The sequence below is a fragment of the Chaetura pelagica genome, unplaced genomic scaffold, assembly GCF_000747805.2.
Source record: "Chaetura pelagica isolate M959 unplaced genomic scaffold, ChaPel_1.0 scaffold17, whole genome shotgun sequence".
NCBI lineage: Eukaryota > Metazoa > Chordata > Aves > Apodiformes > Apodidae > Chaetura > Chaetura pelagica.
This window is the reverse complement of record NW_009970726.1, coordinates 6,702,039-6,724,985: the sequence shown is the minus strand read 5'-3', so window position 1 is coordinate 6,724,985 and position 22,947 is coordinate 6,702,039. Positions and strand designations below refer to the sequence as shown.

The 22,947-nt window shown below is 36.3% G+C and overlaps 1 protein-coding gene across 1 annotated transcript in view; it reads left to right on the top strand.

The window, feature by feature from the left end:
- The first annotated feature begins 292 nt into the window (after positions 1-292).
- Positions 293-22,947, top strand: part of PARD3 (par-3 family cell polarity regulator) — a 408,737-nt gene continuing 386,082 nt past the window's right edge. The window contains exons 1-2 of the mRNA XM_010007039.1: positions 293-301; positions 1,250-1,351. Of these exons, the coding sequence (XP_010005341.1) occupies positions 293-301; positions 1,250-1,351 (111 nt within the window). The remainder of the gene's footprint in view (positions 302-1,249; positions 1,352-22,947) is intronic.

The following is a 22,947-nucleotide window of genomic DNA, read 5'->3' as shown; positions in this document are numbered from 1 at the left end:
CAGCATGCTATCCAAGATTTCATGCAGCATGTCCTCTAAAGTGTTAAAAAACATGGATTTAGAGGAATTGTAGTGGTCCCATTTTTTGTTCTGTTCCACCTTTTTTTTTTTTTTTTTTTCTTTTCCTTCTTTAGGGGGTGGGGAACAGTTCTTGAGTTTGTTTGGGTTGAGTTTTTTTTATTCGAGTTTGGTTTTAGGGCCTTTTTTTTTTTTCTCTCCTGCTTGTAGACGCTGACACCTGAAAAGACTTGTATGCTACTTACTATTTTTAGGAGGTCAGGCAGTTTGCAAGATGTTGCAGGTTTGAAGGTCCTCAAATTAGTCACTTTCTGCAGTTGTGCCTGCTGAGTGAAAAGCAGGGAAGTTCTCTTACTGCTAGACACTTAACAACAGCCCAGGGCATTGGCACTGCTTGAGAAGCAAGAAAAGGTTATGTATCATGTTCAAGTTGTATGTTTATAGTACAACCTTCCCCTGTTAAATAACAAATCTTTTAAGAATAGAACATTGAGTACTGAACAGCACTCAGGTCATTTGACTATATGTAGAAGACACTTTGTGGACGCAACATTATTCTACCAGTTATGGTTTCTTTTGTCTCAAAAGTATTAATGAAGATTATAAAGCCAGTCTTCCCAGTTACTGGTAGACACATGTATACACACCAAACCACACACACACATATGCATATGTCAACACATATATATGTGACTGTATGTACGTGTGTGTTTATGTATCTTCTTTTAATTAAAATGTGGAAAGTGTTCTTTGTATAGGATTTTACCAGCTCTACCACAGAACAGGTAGAAGGCCATTTTATAGCATTTAAATATTGGTTTGTACCCTTTATAACTGTCTTGTAAGAAAACCCCCACTTTACAGCTGCTCTGTAATTTTTTGTGCCTGTTGACCGCTGTCTGAAATACTTTATTTTGAGGATGATATATTTAACCTTTTGTATAATGCCTGTATTCAGTAACACAGGGAATTGTGTTCCCCCTATGTGCCACTGATAGGACTGTGACTCATGCAGAGCTGAAAAAAGTGGGAAGAGTATGTATCTAATCAAGGGCAATTTATAAAAAGAACTTTGGCTTTGCATCTCAATTTACATTTATTTACAGGAATATGACCTAATCAGATGTTTTAATGTTGAGCATTTGTAGGACTGTGATGTTAACTATAAGTAGAGTGACATTTTTCCTTTGGTATGTGATATCTGATGTTACATTATTTTGCTTTTATGCAGGATCCAAACTACTGGATACAAGTACATCGACTGGAGCATGGGGATGGTGGGATCTTAGATCTTGATGACATTCTTTGTGATGTAGCCGATGACAAAGACCGTGTAAGTACAAATAGCTATGAAAGCTGCTCAGCATGCACTGTGCATTGGCATCTCAGCATTCTGTGTTTCCTGCACATGCCCAAAAGTGGGAGTCTATACAAAGGTTTTAGTTTTTTTTGATGTAGATTGCTTGTAGATGTGAGAAGCCTGTTACTGAATTTTTGTTTGTTTCTGTGGTTTGTTTTTTTTTTTTGGTGTGTGTGTGTTTTGTTTTAAAGTACAGGAAATCTTTTATTGAAATAATATCTTTTACAGCCTTTTTGGTCCTTAAAAGTTCAAGTACGAAAAGGAGGCTACAAAATAATAATAAAAAAAACCTCATCACACAGTGGAACAATAATGGAAAAAAACCCTGAATCTGTATGTTAAGATTTTAGCTTCGTGTAACCAGTTGAATATGTGAAAAATACATGCTGTTCTGAAACTGTGGAGGGCTGGTGGGTCATTTTTTTTTTAAAAAAATCTTTTTGGGAGGAATTGCTGGCAATACAGAACTTGAGAAAATAATTATATGCTGCTGGGTCTTGAGTTTTTTTTTTTTAAAGTAGAGATTTAAGTCTCAGCTAAGAGGGTTTTGATTATTGGTTGTTTGAAGTTGTAGATACTTGTATCTTTGAATTACATATTCTTACATATTAAGAAACACTGTGACAAACTATACAAATCTTATATAAATAACCTCTTTTCTCTGCAGTGCAGCATGTGTTGAGTGCTTGAATCTCTTGAAAGTATCTGAGCCAGATACAGACTTCAGTCTGGAAATGTGTTTCAGGACCCTTCTCCCTTCACAGACAGGATTCTTAATTGCTTCTGTTGGAAGCAACAGGCACTCCAAAGGCTTCTTGAAAACTGGCCAAATGATGACTCTTAGTCTAATTTTTCAGAAATAAATACTTTACCTGCAGTTATTTCTTGTGACAAAATTTAATTGACATAGTTATTTCAACTGGGACTTTATAAAGAAAAATTATGTGAGGAGTCTTGGGACATGGAGACTCCTTGCTGTCTGAAATGTTGGGATTACTCAAGCTGTATAAAGTAACAGTGCTGAGTTTTCAGGAATTTCCTCCATAAAAATAGTGCCCAGCTAAGATTTCACAAAAAGCTAATTAAAACCTCTAGTTAGTTATCTCAAGTTGAAGCACTTGGCTGCATGATTAGTTTAGCTTTTGCTTACAGGCCTCAAGGAGGCTGGTGCAAGTTGTAACTATATATGTATATATATTAAAACTTATTTGAATCATGTCCTTCTTGACTCCTCACATGCTCCTCCCTTCAGAGGAGAAGTTAAGAGTTCTGGTGACTTCAGGACCTCATTCTTTGGCTGTTACGTTGGCTTGCTGCCTTCAAGTGGGGTAATTCCTCACAGTGAAACTCTGTGGGTGTTTTTATGTGTGTGACTAATAAATGAAAAACTCTGACTGCAACTGAAACAGGCAAAGTCATTATTACAATATTGTTTTTGTGTTTAGATGGACAAGATACCTAGTAATTAGTAGTATTTATTTCTGTGTTTGCCAACCTCATAGCCTCTGATTCTCTGAATCTGGCACGTCTCTACTGATAGCACTTGCCAGTTAAATTTCCTTTTTCTACAGGACCTTGTGTCATTTATTAGTAAGGTGCAATGTAAACATGTACTTTGCTACACTGCTTCATAACCTTGTATTAATCATTGTCACTTGACCTTACTGTTGGATTATTTTCAAGCATTTCAGTCATTACTCATTGTTTTTCAGTTTCCTGTCTTATATTTTGCAGCTGACCTTCCTGGTTCTCTTTAGTTTTGGATTGTTAGCTTTGCATTTGATGCTTCATCCAGAGCAAATGTATCAGCTAGTTCTGTGTTACAAGAACCTGGTATAGGTCTCATTAATGCAAGGTTCTGAATATCCCTACATCTAGTGATATTGATATATGTACATGTAAGCATGTCTTGTTAAAAAAAAAAATTGTCTAAACAGATGATGCCTCATCCCTGGAATTGTTCAGGGTCAGGTTGGATGAGGCTTTCAGCAACCTGATCTAGTGCAAGGTGTCCCTGCCCATGCAGGGGATCTTTAAGGCCCCTTACAACCCAAACAATTCTATGATTCTGTGATTTAATTAAATTAGTACTGATGTTGGTAGAATTAGTTAGGCTCAAAAATAAACATAATATATATTATATTTTTAATTTGGACAAAACTGTCTAGGGTATTGCAAAACTGAACACAGTACCTTTGTGTTCATTTACACAAGGAAGTTCTTTATGTTCCTGAAGACTAGTATGTTGTGATATTCACTACCTATCATTTATATTTTTGAAAATCAGTTTACTCTTAGAATGTTTCTTGAGATTTTTGTTCCCACAGGGATAAATGTAATTTCTTGTCTTCTAAGTGTTATTTTTATGCCATAATTATTTATACATTGTCATATAAGCACAATACAGAATGTAAAGCAACTAAGAACCAGCTTGTCCTGTTGATGAATTTATTGCTCCTTATGGTCAACTATATTAGTAAAATAAAACCTTAAGGAATGTGAAGAATTTATTTACTCCTATTCCACTGTCTCCATGGAGAAAATGTGCTGTTCTCTAACAAATACAAAGAACCTTAGAGACAGCAGCTGTTCTAAACGGAATAAAAGAAGTATCCTTGTGATGGTGTTCTGCTCATTATAATGCAGCCTGGTAGGGTGACTTTATTTAGCTTTTTGATCCCTGTATTTTTGGTATTCTCTTGTCACTTACTAAAAAAGAACAGATGAGTAAGGGTTAACCAGTTGCTCTCTGAAATACTTTGTGTTCAGTGTTGTCCTTCCTTAAAAAAAAGGAGAAAAACATGAAACTATGGAAAAATTGGTTTTGCTAAGCTGTTTGTTCCTTTCTGAAACAGCTTCTTGGAAGCCCTTTAGTGTACTTCATTGAGAAAGTCCATAATGCATTCTAACTTAATTGGCATGCAACTTTGACATTCATATTACACAATATCACTACACATGAAGCTGCTAATGAAAACTTTGTTAATGCAGTTAATGGTAGTAACAGTACTAGAAATGAATAAATGCTCACTTGGATATCTTTTTTTTCTTGGAAAAAAACTTTTTTGTGAGTGATTGATGTACAAATTTTGTTAAGGTTTTATCATGGAAAGACAGTTTTCAATAGAAGTATATACTTTTTAATATATTTGTCTCTCTCTGTATACATGAATACAAATTGATTGTCTTGTCATTGTTTTTGAAAAACATTTGACTACAAGAATCAGGAATGTGTTTTCAACTAGTGGAATCTATGCCAGTCCTAAGTGTAAGCATGTTTGGTACTGTTTGTGGAAACTCCTTGAAAAGCTTGGGCAATGAATATCCAATATATCTTTTCCAGAAATAAAGGGGAAATAACTCCTTTTAACTTGATGTTAGTCAACTGTATAACCTTTTTTCACTATTTTAAAAATACAGATTTCTTGTGCATTTAATAATTAGAACAATATTTTAAGGATAGGTTAACAAATGGATTTTTTTAGATTTCTGTTACTTGTAAAAGTAGCCCTTCATTTGAAGGCTCTTACAAAACATATGTCAAATTGACAAGTTTCCAACTTGATGATAACATACTTGATGACCTCAGTGCAGTTCCTAGTAGGCAGACATTCTCACCAGCAAAAAAAAAAACCAACAACCAACTGAACAAATAAAACCCCCAGTCATCCTTAGCCATGATTTCTCCTGGCAGGCTGAAACAGGTAGACACTTCAGTGATCCTCACACTTTGGGTGTAATATGAAAGTACTTATTCAGGGATCTCATAGGCCCTTGTTTATCCATGGAAAAAATATTCAGGAAATTGTTGTGTAATCTCCCATTTTAACAGTTCATGTATGAGTATAACTTGTTCCCAGTTGAATTCTCACTGAAAATAGCCACTTGTATTTTACACAATGAAAAAAAATTATTTCATGTGCAATTTTGTGCTGTTTTCCCCTGCATATTAATGCTTAGGCTGTTGCTTGGTGAAAAGCGTTGGAGATGAAAATATCTATGTTTGGAGTAGCTACATTTCTGAAAAAATAGAGGCTTTCCTTCCCAAGAGAAGAAGGACCTGCCAGTAACAGCCATTCGTTTTGGTGAACAGTTGGGTAAACAGAGGTAGTTTGAAACAATGTAGAGTATGAACCTAACAGCAATGATTAATAAATTCATTTGCCCTAATGTACTGGGTTTTTGGTAGCTTGGGATTAGGAACCTGCAAATGTAAAAGTTTGGCATCTTATAATTTCATTCATCACTGTTCATTAAACACTAGTTCTGAAAAATAACCACTGTGTTTTGCTGTATGCTTAACGTTACATATAGGGTTTTGTTCTATAAACTAAGGAATGGGCTTTCTTTGCTTAACTTACTGATTTCAAATATTCAGTCAAGCTCTTCAGTCTGCGTAATTCATACTCACTGAGTGCAGAGATAAAAACTAGATGAATATGGTTTGGTATTGTCTGGAGTGAGGTTTCATGCTTACCACTGTGTTTGTGCACATGGTGTTAGTATCCAGCCCAGGTGACTGTAAGATCAAAGTATTGTTGGTGCTTACTGCTGGTTAGATATACTTTGAACCTCTTAGAAAGATGTACAATAACTTGCTGTTCTGAGTGGAATACTGTTAGTGAGAATGGGATGGAGATTCATTTCTTAGATCTGTGCTGAAATGGAGTTGTAAGCATTCATGGAGTAGAGTTAACTGTGCTAAGTACTCAAATTGCTGCTGAAATTCAGTGAGATCAATTGCACTTCATTTGCAACCACTTTTAGAGACCTAAATAGACTATTAATAATTGTTATGAATTAAATGCCTGCTTGCTTCTAGCCTGATGAGAGAAAGTCTTTGGACAGCTTTTTCACATAATGTGAAGGCATACTAGGCGCTTTTCCCAGTGCAGTGGAAAGGAAATGAACTTTTGGTGCTTGTGTTAAACATATGGTCAATTCTAAATAATACTGTTGTTTTGTTTACTTCCTCTTGGACAGCACTCTTGAGCTAGGGAGACGTGATACACAAAATGTGGGTTTGGAAAGGATGACTGCATTTTGTTTGTAACACATGTTAACTTGAAACCAACACAAAAATAAGTCTATTTTGAGCAAATGCATAATGATGTTAAGGTTAAAGGCTAGCTAAGGACTGGAAAGCTGTGATTACAATCTCTAGCTGCTGTTGAATTTTGTTCTGTCACTTATTTCTAGGGGCAGTTATGCAAAACCCCAGTTCTAACATAAATTCTGGGTAGAATGTGCTAATATGATGCTGGTAGAAAGAAGGAGATTGTGGTAATCCTGAGTCTGTTCTTGTTCTTTCTCCATAGTGTTAAAGAGCTTTTACATTTGATGAAAGTTGCACTGATAAACTTGTATTATCTTTAGAATTCCATCAACACATAATCAGAATACCCAAAGTAGTGTTGTTTGTTCTAAATTTGGGTGTCTTTCTGCCTCATTTAAGCAAGCTTACAGCTAAATTTGTATTTAAATTATTTTTGACTCAGCATGTTAAGAATTTAACCCTAAAACCATGAACAGAGAAGAACCAACTTTTTGTTGAGATTCTAAAATTTGTTTCTGCCATTAACAGATTAAAACCCTGGAGTAAATGAAAGAATGTCTTATGACACAAAAGTAGGATTCCTAGTATTCACAGTACCATGACTGGTATGCCCTTCTATCTTTTTTTCTCAAAACTTTACCATCAAATTAAATTTCAACTACTGCTGTTATTATCTCTGCCACAGTGTGCAGGTTCCCTCTTCTTGTTCTGTAACTGTCTTCCCTGGATCCCAGGAAAACACGGATGACCTTGATACAATTTGTTGTTACTCATAAGTAACTTGGCAAAACACATTTTGAGCATAAGGCATTCTTTTCTTGTAACAGCTTAAAATAACTGCTTGAGCCACTGAGCTTGGGAAAGTATTGATACTGGGAAAGGAACCCTTTTTATAACAAATTTGTGATTATTTGCTATTAAATTTCAGAAACTCAAGTTTGACAGTGAGCTCTGGATGTCATCTAGTATTCTGAAGTTTTTTCTATATTAATTACATTTTTAGAGATTGATATTAACCAAAATTCTGACAAATTGGTAAAGAGTGTCTCTGTTTTAACCTGGTTTTCTTGCCTTAACCCTATTTACTCTTTTTCACTGGAATGGCACATGATTTTTAGGTCCATCTTTCTGATGGATTTAATTTAGAAAATAAAAGTTTTTACTTAGTGTTTATTCCCATTTGTTATTTAATGAAGACATACTTGGAAATAACATGCTCCAAATATAAACATTATCTTCTGTCAAAGAATGGAATTAAAATGCTTGTAGTGTTTCTAATAAGCTAAGTTTTAACTTCACACTGTTTATAGATGAGACTAAAATCCGTGAAAGAGAGGAAATACTGGTCACAATATATTAATATAAAAATGTGCATTTTCCAGTCAAGAAGAAGTATGTATATGGTATCTTTCATCTGTGGCTCTTAGTTTTTTATCTCTTTCAGTTCTCCAAATTGTTAGTCTCATCATAATTTACTTTTTCTAGCTCTGTGAAGACAGCATTTACATTCATGTTTTATTTGTTTACTTTTGGGATAAATGGCCGTATCACAATTCATTTTCTGTATTACTGAAGTAGTTGTATCAACGTACTAAGAATTCCCAGGTAGGAAAGGAGTGACACTTGTGAATCCATAAATTATTTTCCATGGTGATACGAAGAAATGCAAGTAAATCTGACTTCTGAAAATTGAATAATTTGTAAAAACTGTTATGTGGGGACCATGCATGAATATGATATACTGAGGAAACCATGACATCATTGTGAAGAAAGTCATGCTTCACAAACTTTTCTGTATTCTCAACAGAAAGACGGACACTTGGGTGTGTGACACTGAATGCAGATGGTAAATGCCAATTATGAAGGGTTGCAGAAGCATCCTGTGATGCAGAGAGCGTGAACAATAACATGGTGGATGAAATATCATTTTGGCAAATGTGATGTGCTTTCAGAGAGAGACTCCTTTAACTGAATGCACAGAATAATTACATTTTGGAAAATAATTTTGATTTTGCAATAGTTCTCCGGAAGCATCGACTTACACTGCAAGGTACAGACAGCTCTCATATTGAGATCTAAGGCTTCCGGCAGCTTGCCTTTGTGACTGTCTCTCCCCCATGTTGCTGTCCCTGTCCTCTCACTTACCTCGTGCAGGCTCTGGTGCTTTCTGGATCCTCTTTGCAGATTTTTTCACTAAAATGGCAGAAGACTCCTCTTGCAAAAAAACCTGAATATTTTTTCTGCTATTTCCTGAGTTCACTGAAGGACCTGGCAAGCTGAAGAGGAAAGGCAGGGAGAGGACTTCACTGCTGGAAGTGGTTGAGGTGTGAAGGAAGAAGTAAGGAGAGAAGTAGGAACATGAGAGGGCTGAGACCTTCCCTTTCAGCTCAGCAAGGCTGCCAGTGTTGTGGAGCTGCTGGAGCGATCCCGGTGCTGAAACAAGGGCTAGAGAAGGGAATGATAGAGAAGGGGTGATGGGATCTTGCTGCTGTATGTGCTGGTGGTGAGCCCTCTGCTTCCAAGAGCACAAAGCAAATGCCAGCATTGATTCTAGGTATAAACGAAAGGCTTCTCTGGTAGCAGTCTCTAAATGCATCGGCAATCTCAGACTTGAAAAAAGGATAGAAGAAGCAAACTGTAGATGACTAAAAACAGAGGTGACATCGAGGAGTCCTTTGTCTTTTTCAATGCAAGATCTGGAGGCATCAAATGGAAATAAAGTTTTTGTTATCAAAGCATAATATACTACCTTTTATTTTAAATTTTTATTTTTTGTCTGCTGGAGATTTTTGTATTTATTCACATTCTTCACTAAATACAATTTAGGCCTTTTTCTGTATCTTGAAAGATTTTAAGAATCACTGAACTTTCCTACTTTGTTTGTAGTTTCATTTGGGAATCATTTAATGATCTATGCTGATTCTTATTCTGTTCTTTGTACCTGTTTTAGGTCTGGTGTGTTTTTATTTTTTGAAGTGAAGATTAGTATTGTACATGGTATTTGATATAAGGTCAAATGCATTGTAATGGATTTTAAGTTTATATGTGCCTTTTTCAGTCTTGCTTGCAAGTATTTAATTTTGTGCAATTAAGCATGAATAGAGTATGCAATGCAAAAGGCTTTCAGACTTGCCTTGACCTTAAGTTTTAATATATATCAGACTACTTGTGACTTTTTATCAGATGTTTCAAGAAGTTTTGGAAGACGTATGTTTTTTAAATGGCATGGGTTAAAAGCATGCATAATGGCAAATTATCTGCTTATTTTTACTTTTCAAAAAGATGATACTTGTAAATTATGGGAACTGGTAATTTAAGGAGGGTCTCAATTTGTGAGAAAGAGTCTCTTTAATCTGAACTTTGGTAAAAACCACAGACAGTATTGAAATGATGATGGTCTCAGTGTCTAATATTAGTAACACTGGAAGTCAATATATGGCTGTCAATGATGACTACTACAATATTATAAACCCATCACCATTTAGAGATACTCTGTACTAAAAATATTGAATAATGTTTTTTTTTCCATGTCCCATAATAATTATAGATTTACTACTTAGATGGAGCTGTAAATAATATGAAGCAGTTCTTTCTTATTCTTCGCAGTGTAAATCTTCACAGAAATCTGGAATGAATCTAGAATTAGGCCATTATGACTAATAGGTGCATGATATTCTGATAGATTTTCATTAATTTTAGGAATATCACTTTGTCCTAGAGGTATATTATTCATCCTACAACAAAGAAAGAAATTGCAGGAAAGTTTGGCTGTGGGAATTCATTAACAGTACCCTCTTACTCCTTCGTATCGGCAAGTCTTAAAAGAAATGCTGTTCCAGCTTCAGAGATTATATCCTAACTGAGGTGGTGAGACTCATACTCTAGAGGACTAGCCCATATTAAAGCTTAATTATAGCAATGGATAATCCTGCAAGTATAAATTATTCATGGTTGTTTTGTATGTGAAGTAGCGTCATGAATAAATTAAGGAAAAGTTTCTGGAAAAAAGCCTGGACAATGGCATAAGTTTGTCAAAAGGCAGTTTTCCTCCTTTTCTTGTAACCCATATATTTAAATCTGACAGCGTTAGGCTTGCAGGCGCAATTCCCATATTCACAGCTTTGTGCTTTGGATATGTTTTGCTTAATGGAAACCAATAGCAGCAAGTCTTGGGGCTCTACACTCGTGTAGTGTTCCTTGACTAATACGTTATGCAAGGGAAACATTCCTACCTAAACACAGTCCTGGTACAAAAGTTGCAATCTCAGCTGTCTGATAAGATTCCCACACTGTGTCACTAGGATGAGACTACATTAGCCATACTCTCTTATACCTTGATACCAACAGGTCTTAAGAGAGTGCTGTAGCTTCATAGCTATTTCCTGGGAATGATGGTAAGACTCATACATAGGCTTGGACTTTATTTTTGAATTTGCTTAGTAGATAAGCAAATACATTTGTAGTGTGAATAGTCTTTCTGATGAAGAGAAGAAGGAATATTTGAATTAGGTTAAAACAGGGCACCCTAATGAATGAGGCACCTGTCTCATGATTAAGGTTCCTTCAGCAAGTGCCTTGGAACTAAAGTGAAGAAAATAGTGCTGTCTTTTTTGGGGGAGCTTTCACCAGTCTGAATTTCAGATACCTTCCTAGCAGTAGCCCAGAAAGGAAGGAGTTAAGAAGATGCTTTGAACCCAAAGTCTTCTGCTTCATCCCCACACCCTGTTGGTGTACTTCCACACCCTGTTGCTGTGCAGAGAACTACCTTCCGTTCACCTTTAGCGTGCTCAGCAGGATAGTCACTACATTTTTCAGATTAGCATCACTGCAGAAGCCTGTTTGAGTTCATACAGCAAGAAGGAGTTCTGCCTGCTCTTTGGTGACATACAGCATTGCAGGACCATTGGCTTTTTTCATTTCTACAACCTGTTGGAATAGCTGAAATTAGTCTCAGATTGGTTCCGTTCCCTGTGGGTCGTTCTACTTCCTATAGGATTGAAGACTATTCTTTGTAAACTTGCTGGAAGTTGATGGTACTCAGTTTTTGTATTCTTGGGACACTGTTTGCGTGAAGGTAACCATACTTTGTCGGATGAAATGGCAGACACACCTAAGAGGAAAATTACAAAGAAGTCGTCGTCTTTTTCATATGATCGCCGGAGAGATTCAGTGAAAGTTAGGAGACAGTCTAAGTCTCTTAGCTTTAAGTCAGCTACACTGGGAGCTCAGAAAAGACAGACACAGAAGAAACAGGTTTGTGTTTGGATATTTCTTAAAAAAATATTCTTCCTAAATTCTTAAGAAGATTGTAAAACTTACTGGTTAATAATGAAGTGAAAAAGAATCTCAGCTGATTTGCAATCTGTATGTGAGTACAGATGTGTGTGCATACATGCTTATGAGCAGGCAAAGATTAATTTTTTTGCTATAAGATTTCTTAAGTGCTAGCTAAACTTGTGGTGTTAATTTTATTACAAGAATAGTCTCCATCTTTTCTGCTTTTATGGTGTGTTTTATCATTTCTGTTTTGTCTCAAGGAACTGCTCCTATCGTGTAATATGCCCCCTGTGAGCTTTTGGTACTGCGTTGTCTGTTGTGCTGAAAAACATTATGAGTACTGAAACTTTTGAAATTATTATTCAGATTACAACTGTTTCACTGCTCGTCATTATTATTATTATTTTAATGTTGAAATGTACCAGACTAAGAGCTTTAGGGAGTGAAATATTTTACTTACTCCAGAACAGGTAATACAAGTCAGCACCAGCAGCAGCACCTGTTCTGGTGGGACCAGTTCTTAGGGTTAGAGGGCAGCTTAATGCCTTGACAATGCTGCTCTGCCATAGTAAAAGTCTTTCATGCACAGGTCTTTATCTTTTGTAGTTGGGATCTAATTAAATTAAATTTCTCCAAAGAACAGATGTACTATGCACTGTAGTAAATGGAATAAAAACAAGTGAATCAATTCATGAAATATATACAATCTCCAATTTAATCTAATATGAAAGGAGCACAGAAGCACTATCAGCCATTTTTTGCTCTGCATTTGTTGTGCACAGGGTAGCTTTTTGAAGGGTTTAGAGGAACTTTCCATGGAGGAATTTGTGTTTGGCTGTGTAGAACATAAAGTATTTTGATACTCTGCAAATAGTGTTTCCACAAGTACTTTCAAATAGACTAGATTTTCATTAGCAGAATAAGTGAATTTCTCATGAGCAAGTAGTTTTCAGGCCCTGACCACTGCATCTGCTCCTAAATTTTGAAGGCAGTATATCTGTTCAGATTAAAAAAAAAAAACAGTAAGTTACTGTGACCAGAGTAAACTTTGGTATTAGCTTACAAACACAATAAATTTGATGCCTGTGGGTTTGTATTTGTTTTTATTTCTATTTCTCTTTATTACTATATTCTGTTATCTATTACAATAGCAAAATACTGACTAATAGAATACTAGGATATTCTAGCTTTAGTGTGTTTCTTCAGTGTTAATTTGTTGACTCAAATTTCCAGAAGATTTAAATGAAGACATTTTTGAAAAAAAATCAGGAGCACCTTTGAAAGGGCACCAATATCTGACTATTTTTACCCCCCTCTATTATGGGGTGTAGTTTGAGAAGTAGAAATGGTAATAAATCTAAGTTTTACAGAAATGTAAAATACTAAATGACATCTGTGACCATTCATGTTCATTGAATCTTTTAGTAAAATGGAAAGACTACTGATTAAGTTAGTTTCATTGGTAGGTGCCAAACAGTGATAAACCCTGTATTTTAGTTTTCCCAGACCTTAAGGTTCTTGAGGCCTCTCATCTTTTGGATAGCTGCCATGGTTACCGTGTGACCTCTAGTGGTTAATGAAAAACATGCTCAATTACCAAAATCAAGCTGATGCTTGAAAAAGTCCCAAATATGTATTCTTGTTGGTTTAATTATTTAATCCCCTATTTTTAAAAATTATTATTATTTAAATAAAATTCTGCTTCAATGTAATCTTTTGTGGTGTCACTTGCAGAGAACGTGATTTGCTACAATCGTTACTCAGGTGAACATGATTTGAATGGCAGTCCTCATAGATACAGAATTACAGGAGTAGATTCTTTAAGAAACTCTTACTAGTTTGGTTTGGTTACAATGCGTTAGAAGGTGAAATAGCTGAAACGAAGCATCAAGGCAATGTCCTGTTTTGATTAACTTGTGTATTGGGTAGATTTGAAACAGGGCTTTTTCTGCTTTAAGAATGTATTTTTTCCTCTCTAAATGTTCCAGTTAACTGTAAAAAAGTGTTAATTTTACCTACAAGCTTGGTCTTGTTTCAGTTTTTAGATCATCATAAGTGAGACAAAACCATCCTTACCTCCTCCCTGCTTCCTCCTACCCTGAAACGGCAACTACTACTGTATGTGTTGGCAGTGCTGTTGAACACAAAACATGGCTGCTTTTGTTAAAGTTGAAGTTTGAAAATACTGCAGAAAATTATGTATTTAAATTTATGAGAATCTAATCAGTTTTTAACCAGCCAAACCTAACTCTGCTTGGTACAGTGTAACTTCTGTGATTATGGAAGCTCATTCCAGCCTTGAGTTACCGAGTGAGCAGTTCAGTTACTTAAAAACTCCGTTTTTGTTGCTACAGTCTCTTTCTCTGTGGTTTTTTTTTTGTTTTTACATTTCTGATGGATATTTGACATCTGAGAATATTTAAAACTGTGCTGTGGTCTTGGCTGTTTTAGGAGACAATAGCAGACTTTGCTGCTCACAATATATGTGGTTTTACTTGGGTAGTTCCCTGGAGGTGTAAGACTTTGCCTCTGCTTATGCAGGCAGGCAAGCCAAAATAAGTTTTCTGAATGTTTTGGTAGATTTATATCAATCAAAGCCTGTTAAAATAATAATACTCTACAAAATCCCTTTCTGCTTCCTTGGCTTTTGTGTTGCTGACCTCTCTTTTATTTCCAGAGTTTGATTCATTTTTTCCTTTTTTGTGGTAAAATTTCCATTTTTATTTTCTTTTCATAAAACATTAAGATTCTTAAATCACTGGTAAAATGAGAACCTGAGAGCATTTTAAAAAGGCATTTGTCACAGTTTCTGAGTTACGATGATATGGCTGTGTCTAAGGCAAATTGCTGCAATGCTCTTGCTTTTCTGGACTTTTCATTTGCTTAGCTAATTTATTAGAAGTTGAAGAACACAGTGTGTTCAAACCTAACAACTTCAAATATACCATCTAATGTAAAAATGAACATCTTCCAAAATAATATTTTCATGAAGTTATTTATTACTACAGATAACCTTTTTTTTTTTTTTTTTTTTTTTAATTCTATTGGTTCATCCCTGGAGGTGTTTAAGGAAAGACAGGACGTGGAACTTAATGCCATAATCTAGCCGATGTGGTGGTGTTAGGTCATAGGTTGGACTTGATAATCTCAGAGGTCTTTTCTAGTCTCAATAATGCTGTGATTCTGTGATTTCCCTAGACCTGTCTCTTCTGAGGTGGAGAATCTGATGGTAATTACTTTCACTGGCTACTGTCATTGTCATCTATCTTAGTTGATCTGGATGGAAAACCACCTTACAGAAATATGTAGGCTGTAACTTCTCAGGTGTATGAGTGTTGTGCAACATAATCCATGAAGTGCTCAATAATTTTAGGAGAGATTGCCTGTTTTTATGTTCTGAATGAAGAACAAATTCAGTTACATGAAGTAAAATCTAGGAGAAAGTTTTAAGACAATTTGAGATCAAGATCCTTTTGTGCAAGTGAACATAAAAAAGAGATCCAATACTATTTTTAGCTGTTTTGTGAATGCCTCTCAAGTCCCATTTCTCTGTCATTGCCAGCTGTCTGATTACTATGACATGGGTTAGGGCTTCAGTGGTTTAATTAAGATCTGAAACTTTCCTGATAACTGCTTATGTTTTGGATACAAGGTTTTGGAACTTGGCAGGGTTTCAGGCTCACACAAGAGTATAAAGAGCTTGCATAGAATGAAGATTTGTGATTTGTTCCCATATATTCCTTTCTTTTCCATGGAGTGCTATAGAATTGAACTGAGTAACTTTCCCCTTTTCCTCTTTTTTTTTTTTTTGTTTTAATCCCCTTTTTCGTCCCGTTTTCCTTTAACCCTGTAATTCTGGAACCATGTGAGATGCACCATCCTTTATCCCAGGTGCAAAATAATACAAAGAGGGAGGTTAAAAAAGTCCCAAGTGTTTAACTCAGTTAATAGGAGTGCTCCAGATCCCTTGTTATAAGCATCTGAGAACAGGCAAAGGCCTAGGAGTTACACGTTGTTATTAGAAGGAAACACTGGGTGGAAAATGATACTGAGAAGGCTGGAGGTCTGGGGGGGATGGGGGACTGCTTCTAAAGAGCAATGGTTTACTCCATTAAACCCTGTGGTAAGGAATATATATGGCAGATGTGCCAGGTGCAGTGCTACTGCTTTGTGACAGTTCTGATTAGCAAAACCCATCACAGCAATGCTAGCAAAGCCAATTATATGTAGTCTATTAAGATACCTAAGCAGTAATGAAAAATTAGGGATGGGAGGGAGCTAAAATAATTAATTTTCAGGCCTTATTTTTGAAAAGCATGAACTTGTGATTCCTTTTCTTCTATTGATTTTCATCCTATCTTTTCCAAGAGCTTGTTTAGAAGTCCTTTGGGAATCTTGAATATCTTCTCCAGGGGATAGGAAGTGAGCTTTGAGTGCGAGCTTTTTTTTTTTTTTTTTTTTTTTGTTTGTTGTGAAAATCTGATCCCTTTTCTTTTAAAATTAAACAAGACAAGCCTGTAAAGAGAAAAAGCATGTGATTTGTGTAACGGAGCACTGGGAGATAAGAGCATGTAGGTTCCTCTGGAGGTTGGGTTGTTGGAAGAAACTTAGCCTATCATTCACTTTGGGGCATGGCCACCTGTTAATCACGGTGGTTAGCTATTATCAAAACTGTGATTGTAGCAGGGTGAGGTGGGTCTTAGCTGGTGAAGTAGGACCTCCTTGGGTTAAATGCAGAGTAAAATCAGAGCAGAGTGGTGTGGTAGTGAGAGACTAGGCCATCATGAGCATTTAGTTCCTGCTTTCCTTTTCTTACTGAGGTTTATTTTTGGACATTGTGGTAGATGTGAGCATTAGGGTGCTTCCTACAGCAGCGTAAGTCATCATGCCTTGGTGGCATTTGCTGTGATGGTGTTGGTTAATGCCCTTCTCTGTGCTGATTTCCAGCACCTGAGAGAGAACTTGCCCTCTCCTAGAGGCAGCAGGTTCCTTCCCTTGGTGCCTTGTCCTGGTAGTTCATATGGCTTCAAATATGGTCATACCATCTCAGGAAATATTTTGTTGTGATGTTGAAATAACAGCACCTTGCCAGGAGCTTTTAAAATATAATTGGAGATGTATTTAATGCAAGCAAGCAAAATATTAGGCTTTATTTTGACAATTTTACAGCTCCATCTGATCTAAATTGAGCTATTACTTTTAATTCTGCCTCAGTAATTGCTGTTACAGCTTATATAAGAGTTAACACTATTAACCACACTTTTGGATTCTTGAAGGTGTGGATTCCTGATGTTTTTTAGCTGATTTCCATTTGGGAATGGCCTTCAGAACACCGATCCCGCCAGCTGAGGAAGCAAAATGGCAAATTAGACACCTGATTTGGCAGTGCACAATGCTACCCAATGCAGAGCAATGCAAATTCAAAGGAAGGTAGGTCCTTGGTCTTGCTTGTAGCCACAGAGGGCTGGTGGTGACCCACAGAAGGCTGGATTAAGGTTGGCCAAATGTATCATGTTGAGCTCATAGGTTCTGCATGTGTTGACCAAACTTGTGCAGTTGAAGATACCCACTCTGTGGTGGTTGGTGCTTTTGATCTACTGTTGAAATGTAGGCATGCACCAAAGAGAATCAGAAATGAAACAGTCACAGAATTGCAGAATGATTGAGGCTGAAAGGGACCTCTGGAGTCACCTAGACCAACCCCTTGCTCCAAACAAGGCCAGTTTGCCTGGGGCCTGTGGAGTCTGGATCTTAGCATCTCTGGGAATGGAGTTTGCACAGTGTCTCTGGGCATCTGTTTCGATGTTTACTGACAGGGTGAAAAAGTCTTTCCAAAGCCAAAGCTGAATTTCTGGTGTTGCAACTAGCGTCAGTTTTGCTTCTCCTCCCACCACCAGTCATCTCCCAAGACGATCCCAGCTCTGTTTTCTCGCTGCCCTCCCATAAAACCATAGAAGACAAGAACAACCTTCTCTTCTAGCCTTCTCTTAAAACCAAACAAGCCCAGCTTTCTTGGTACCTCCTTCTGTGTTCTGTGGTCCAGCTCCTGCCATACTGGTGGCCATGGCTGGATGTGCCAGCTCCGCTTGTGCTGTGATAGCCTGGCCTGCAGGCAGCTGCCTTCACCGCGAGGGCACGCTCCAGACTTGCCTTCCAAGTGCTGTCCAGAAGGGATCTGCCTGTCCCCTTCTGCAGACCTGCTCAGCACCCAGCCAGTACTGTGGCACACTGTTTTAAAATTTAATATAAAAATTAATTTAAAATTTTTGGTGGCCTTTGGTGGTTAGCAAGGAAGCAACATGCTTTTTTAAAAATAAAATTTCTGCTTGACATCTACTGTCTTTTGTGTATATTTTTCTTGCTGCTTATTTGCTATTGGTGCAGGTTTATATCCTCAAAGTGAGGATGATACATTTCAAAAGAAACTGTTGTCATCTGCAAAAATGCCTTTCTAGATTTAGCCATTCTGCTGCAATTAAGGGGGAACCTCCCACCCCCTATAAACAAATTAGGTCAAAAAAGGGAAGGGGCGAAGGAAATATTTCTGGACATACCTACTTGTAACACTCCATTTCAAAATGCTCATGTTCCCAGCACTTCAGCAGAAAGAGAAAACTACTGTTTTAGTACCTTTCAGTACTTGAAAGTAGCTTTTAAGTGCTTCACCACTCTATTTGCAGAACAATGACACTTGGGTGGCTTAAAACTTGCATTAATTTGTGCTATGTAAGCACTTCTTACATATATTTTTGAACATTTACTAAAGCTCCGAGTGCATGGTCTTCGCTTTCATTTAAATACTACTAGAAAAAAATATTATTTAATCATATGGAATTTGCTGTTTGTAAATAATTTTATCTCGTGTTCAACTATCGAGTTAATCGCTTTTCTAAGAGTAACAAAGTTTTGCCCCCTGTTACTTCATGTGAGGCTGAGTGAGCATTTCACAGCAGGTTGATTTTAATGTTTCTTGACAAAAAAGGAAGGAAAATTAATTTTAATTATCTAAAAATATATCCCCTGGCTCAAAGTATAGCTCTCAAATAGAAAGCAAGCAATATTTTGCTTTCTCAGCAATTTCTGTCACTTGAAGCGTGACTTGATCATGGAGGTAATAGCACATGGGGAAAATCCAGTGGGAGCTGTCTGATTTCATGTGTGTTTCAGTCCAAGCACTTAGGTTCTTTTGATTTGTGGACTGTAATTTTCTGTGACAGTATTAGCGGCTTTTAGAAGAACAGCCTCTGACAGATGACATCCATCTAACCAGCTGCTGCCTAATCTGACTTCAGACTGCTGATGGCATTATCTGTCTGATTTGAAGTACAGTAAATATTAATGACTGTTCATCTGTTATTTAAAATAAATAGAAAGTAGTGAGAGAATGATGGTCACATTTCACACTTCTGCTGTATAACCAGCTTCTTGTCATCTGTTGTGATAGTATCAACTTTTCTGACTGACAGTTTTTCTTCTTAGGCAATTTATTTGGGAAAACTCAATGCTATTTTAATTCTCTTTTTTCTTCCACAGCCTTTGTTACTTTAGTTTTCAGTATGCTCAGGAATAGATGTCTCATGTATCAGATTTTTCAAAACTGAAAAATAATACCTTATTTTCATTGTCAATTGAAGGAAAATTACCTTTCAAATTAATTAGGTGTAATCAAGAAATTATTAATAAAGATAAGAAAATAAAAATAGTATATTACAGCTTCATATTTCAGCAGAGCGAGAACTTCTTGTTCTTGAACTTCTTGTATGATGGATTAAAAAAAAATCTTTCTCCAAGTGGCTTCTGAAGCACAGGGTAGAATTTATCACTAAAAGTTGGAAAGAAGTTAAAGAAGTGCAGAACAGGATGGTGGTTATGGTTCCTAATGATCAGAAAATAAATTGCATAGGGGTTTGAACTTACATCTGCCATATGCCATGAGTTTAAAATAGATTATTAGAAAGCTTACTATAAACTTAAAAACTCTTCTGTGCTGATCATGTTTGGGTTACGGAAAGTTTTCATAACACAGTTTTCTACTTTATCTGTTAATGCTTTAAAAACCCTGTAAAACAAAACCTCCACAAAACCAAAGAAACCCCACATAGTTGTTTCCTGAAAAGTCAGGTGACTTCTTAGTATTTAGATACCTGAACAGCTACATTTGGATTACAAAACATGAATTAAACATTGAAGAATTATACTACTAATTAGTAAAACCTGAATACTTTAGTCCTTCCAGATAATAAATTGATAGTTTTGTAAGCAAATAACTATTTCATTCTTTGGGTATGTAGCCATTCATGTTGTTTGCTTGCAAGTTAAAGATTTATGACTGTAGACAGCAGGGTCCAGCCAGAGTGGGGTAGGTCTTCAGGGCATTTCTGTCTAGCCCTTTGCCTCAGCATTCTGGTCTCCATTCAGATAGTCAGTATTTTGAGTGACCATTGAATACAAAGGAGTGAAGATATTTGCTAATAATTTAAAGAATTATTCTGTAAAAGATGTTATGGAGCCGGTGTATGGTGCTTTGTGGTGCAAGAGCAGAATGAACATCTTAATGTACCCATTCATTCCTTTCCCCATGTCTTTCTTTTTTATGACTGCCAAAAAGCAACTATATTTTAATTTGCCACAATAAAAAAAAATAAAATAGGCTGTTATGTGTATGCTCACTTTATTGGAAGGAAAGTGCTTGAGCAGCCCCTCTGAAGGCATTGCATTTATCTTCTAGATAGGTCAATGGTTCCTTCAGATTTCCATAGCACCTCTCAGATACTGTACTGGATATTGAATCTAGGTTAAACAAATATTTGGAATTGCTCTTATGAGGCCTTAATGATTTCCAAATGTAATGGCCTGGTGATATGGAGCCCAGATAGGCTACTTTTAAATTGCTCCTGAAGTTGATAGGTATGTATTGATGTACTTACTGAATTTATGTGTTGGCAACTTTTCAGAGATTAACATGTTAATATTTTGCTGCATTGTAGTAAACACTTCATTATTCTCATACCCTGAAATTGCCAACCTATTCCAGATTTCGACCTAACTTGTCTTAACATTCATGCTGTACAGATCAGCATTTGTGTTGGACACAAAAAGTGTATCAGCTGTATCTCATGCTTTGATGAAGAAAAAAAAATCTTTAGACTTCTGTATTTTGTTTCAGATTTCTTTGTTATAATCCTAAATCTGCACTGTAGGAATGATTATCTGAAGAAAGAAATTCCCTTTTAAAAAATACTAGTTATATTAATTTCTAAAATGGAGCCCAAATTTTAAAGTAATTTTTTATTTTGCTTTGTCTCCAATTTTATCTTTCTGTTACTACTTATTTTCTTACTTCTACTGCTAGAAAAGGTGTTTTTACAGGCAGATTGAAGTGAAAAGGCATATGGCTTTTTATTGCTGTTGCGGGAATTAATTTTGGAGCCATGACAAAATTACTAAGGAGGGAAAAAAAGCAATGGGATTTTTTGTTGGTTTTATCTTCTGTTTCATTATGTGTTTAGTTCAGTTGATAAATCAATAGCAACATCTGCAACAGTAAATTAATTTAATGGAAGAAGTTTGGGAGCAATACATTAATGACATGGCAATAAGCTTCAGTGTGGACAGAATTAAGGCAGTATCTTTCAAAAAATTATTTTAATAAAAGCTTTAAATATGATAGTTGGTTAAAGAAATGAAGAAATAATGTGTGGGTTTTGAAAAAAGAGACTTTCAGTACATGATATAACCATAATTTACAGACACCCCAGTGATCTAACTGTGGTAAGCTGTAGATACAAGTCCAAACATAACTTTTGTGCATTTGGAAGGTAAATCTCATCTATGTAGAAGCAGGTCTATTTAATGATGGGAGAAACCAAGTAAATGAATCCTCTAATTTTTAAGTTGCAAATGGGGCTGTGTGCAATGGGAGAGCATATGGCATGTAGCCTGGGTCGTTCAACGTATAGTTCCCTGGCTTGTTCTTTTTGAAACAGAGAGTAGAGCAATTTCCAGAGGGAAGTGTGAGTCAGGATCATTTGATGAGAGAGGATAGACTGATTTCTCTCCTGGAAGTCAGTGAAACAACCAGAGGAACTCTGGGGAAAAGTGATGTTTCATCCCACTTGTGGCTGGCTGTGTTTTGCCTCTGTCACAAGCATCCTGTGTGACTGTGGGCAACTCTATTTCAGGGAAATTGTTGGTGTGACACACATCAGTAATGAGGAGAAAGAATGTGGCACAGCCAGCTCCGATTTTGTTATACAACACAAGTGCATGTAAGCAGGAGTGGGGGCTGAGTTGGCAAGGAACTAACATGAAGGAAGCCTGTCCAGCTGAGTGCTCTTAAGTGCTGATGTTTTTATGAATCCTGTCTTCTGGGAATGGATTGACATGTTTTCTATCTCTTAAGATCTGTTTGTTAATATGAGTGTTACTTCATAAATCTGTTGAGATTCTTACGCTGGGATTATGATGATCCATTTGTTATTTTTTGCTTGGAGTTCTGAAAGGTGTTTCTTCAAAAGCTCTGAAGAAGACTTAACAGCCATGAAATAAGCTGGAAAATTTGTCTATAGATGCAGAAAAAAGTTTTTAAAGTAGGAAGTAAAAGGGGAAGAGTAAATACCAGGGTTTTATTGTCAACAGGAGAAGGTCACCAACAGGCTTTTTCAGAGATGACTGTTTGAGACTTATGCTCTTAAACAGAATTGTAAATGAGCTGTAGAGGGAACCAGGACATGGCAAAATTGAGGGATGATCCAAAGCTGTTTAAAGTGGTAGAGACTAAATCTGCCACAGTCTTTCATGTTTGGACCTCAGAAGTGATGGGAATTAGAATGACAGATGAAACTGAGTTCAGTTATACGTTGAGGGTTTGTAGGGTTTCTTCTTCTCCCCTGTCCAATTATATGTATGAAGTAATGAGCTTTGAGATGACCGTTACAATTAAGGACTGAGATCTTCTGCTTACAGTTGATAGCTTAACAGAAATATCTGTGTTAAGTAGCGTAGGATGGTATAGGTTTTGGTGTGTGGGGGTTTTTTGTTTGCTTGCTTGTTTTTCAACATCATGGATTGATGCTTTTTAATGCTGAATTCTTTGTGTAGGTTTTCTATAGGAAAAAATATTTCCTTTCCTAGTGGTACATCAGATACACTTAACTTCCTGTGTTAGCATCAACAGATGAATATGCAAATTATATATTTATATTTTAAAATGTAAATATTACTTTCTGCTTTTCTT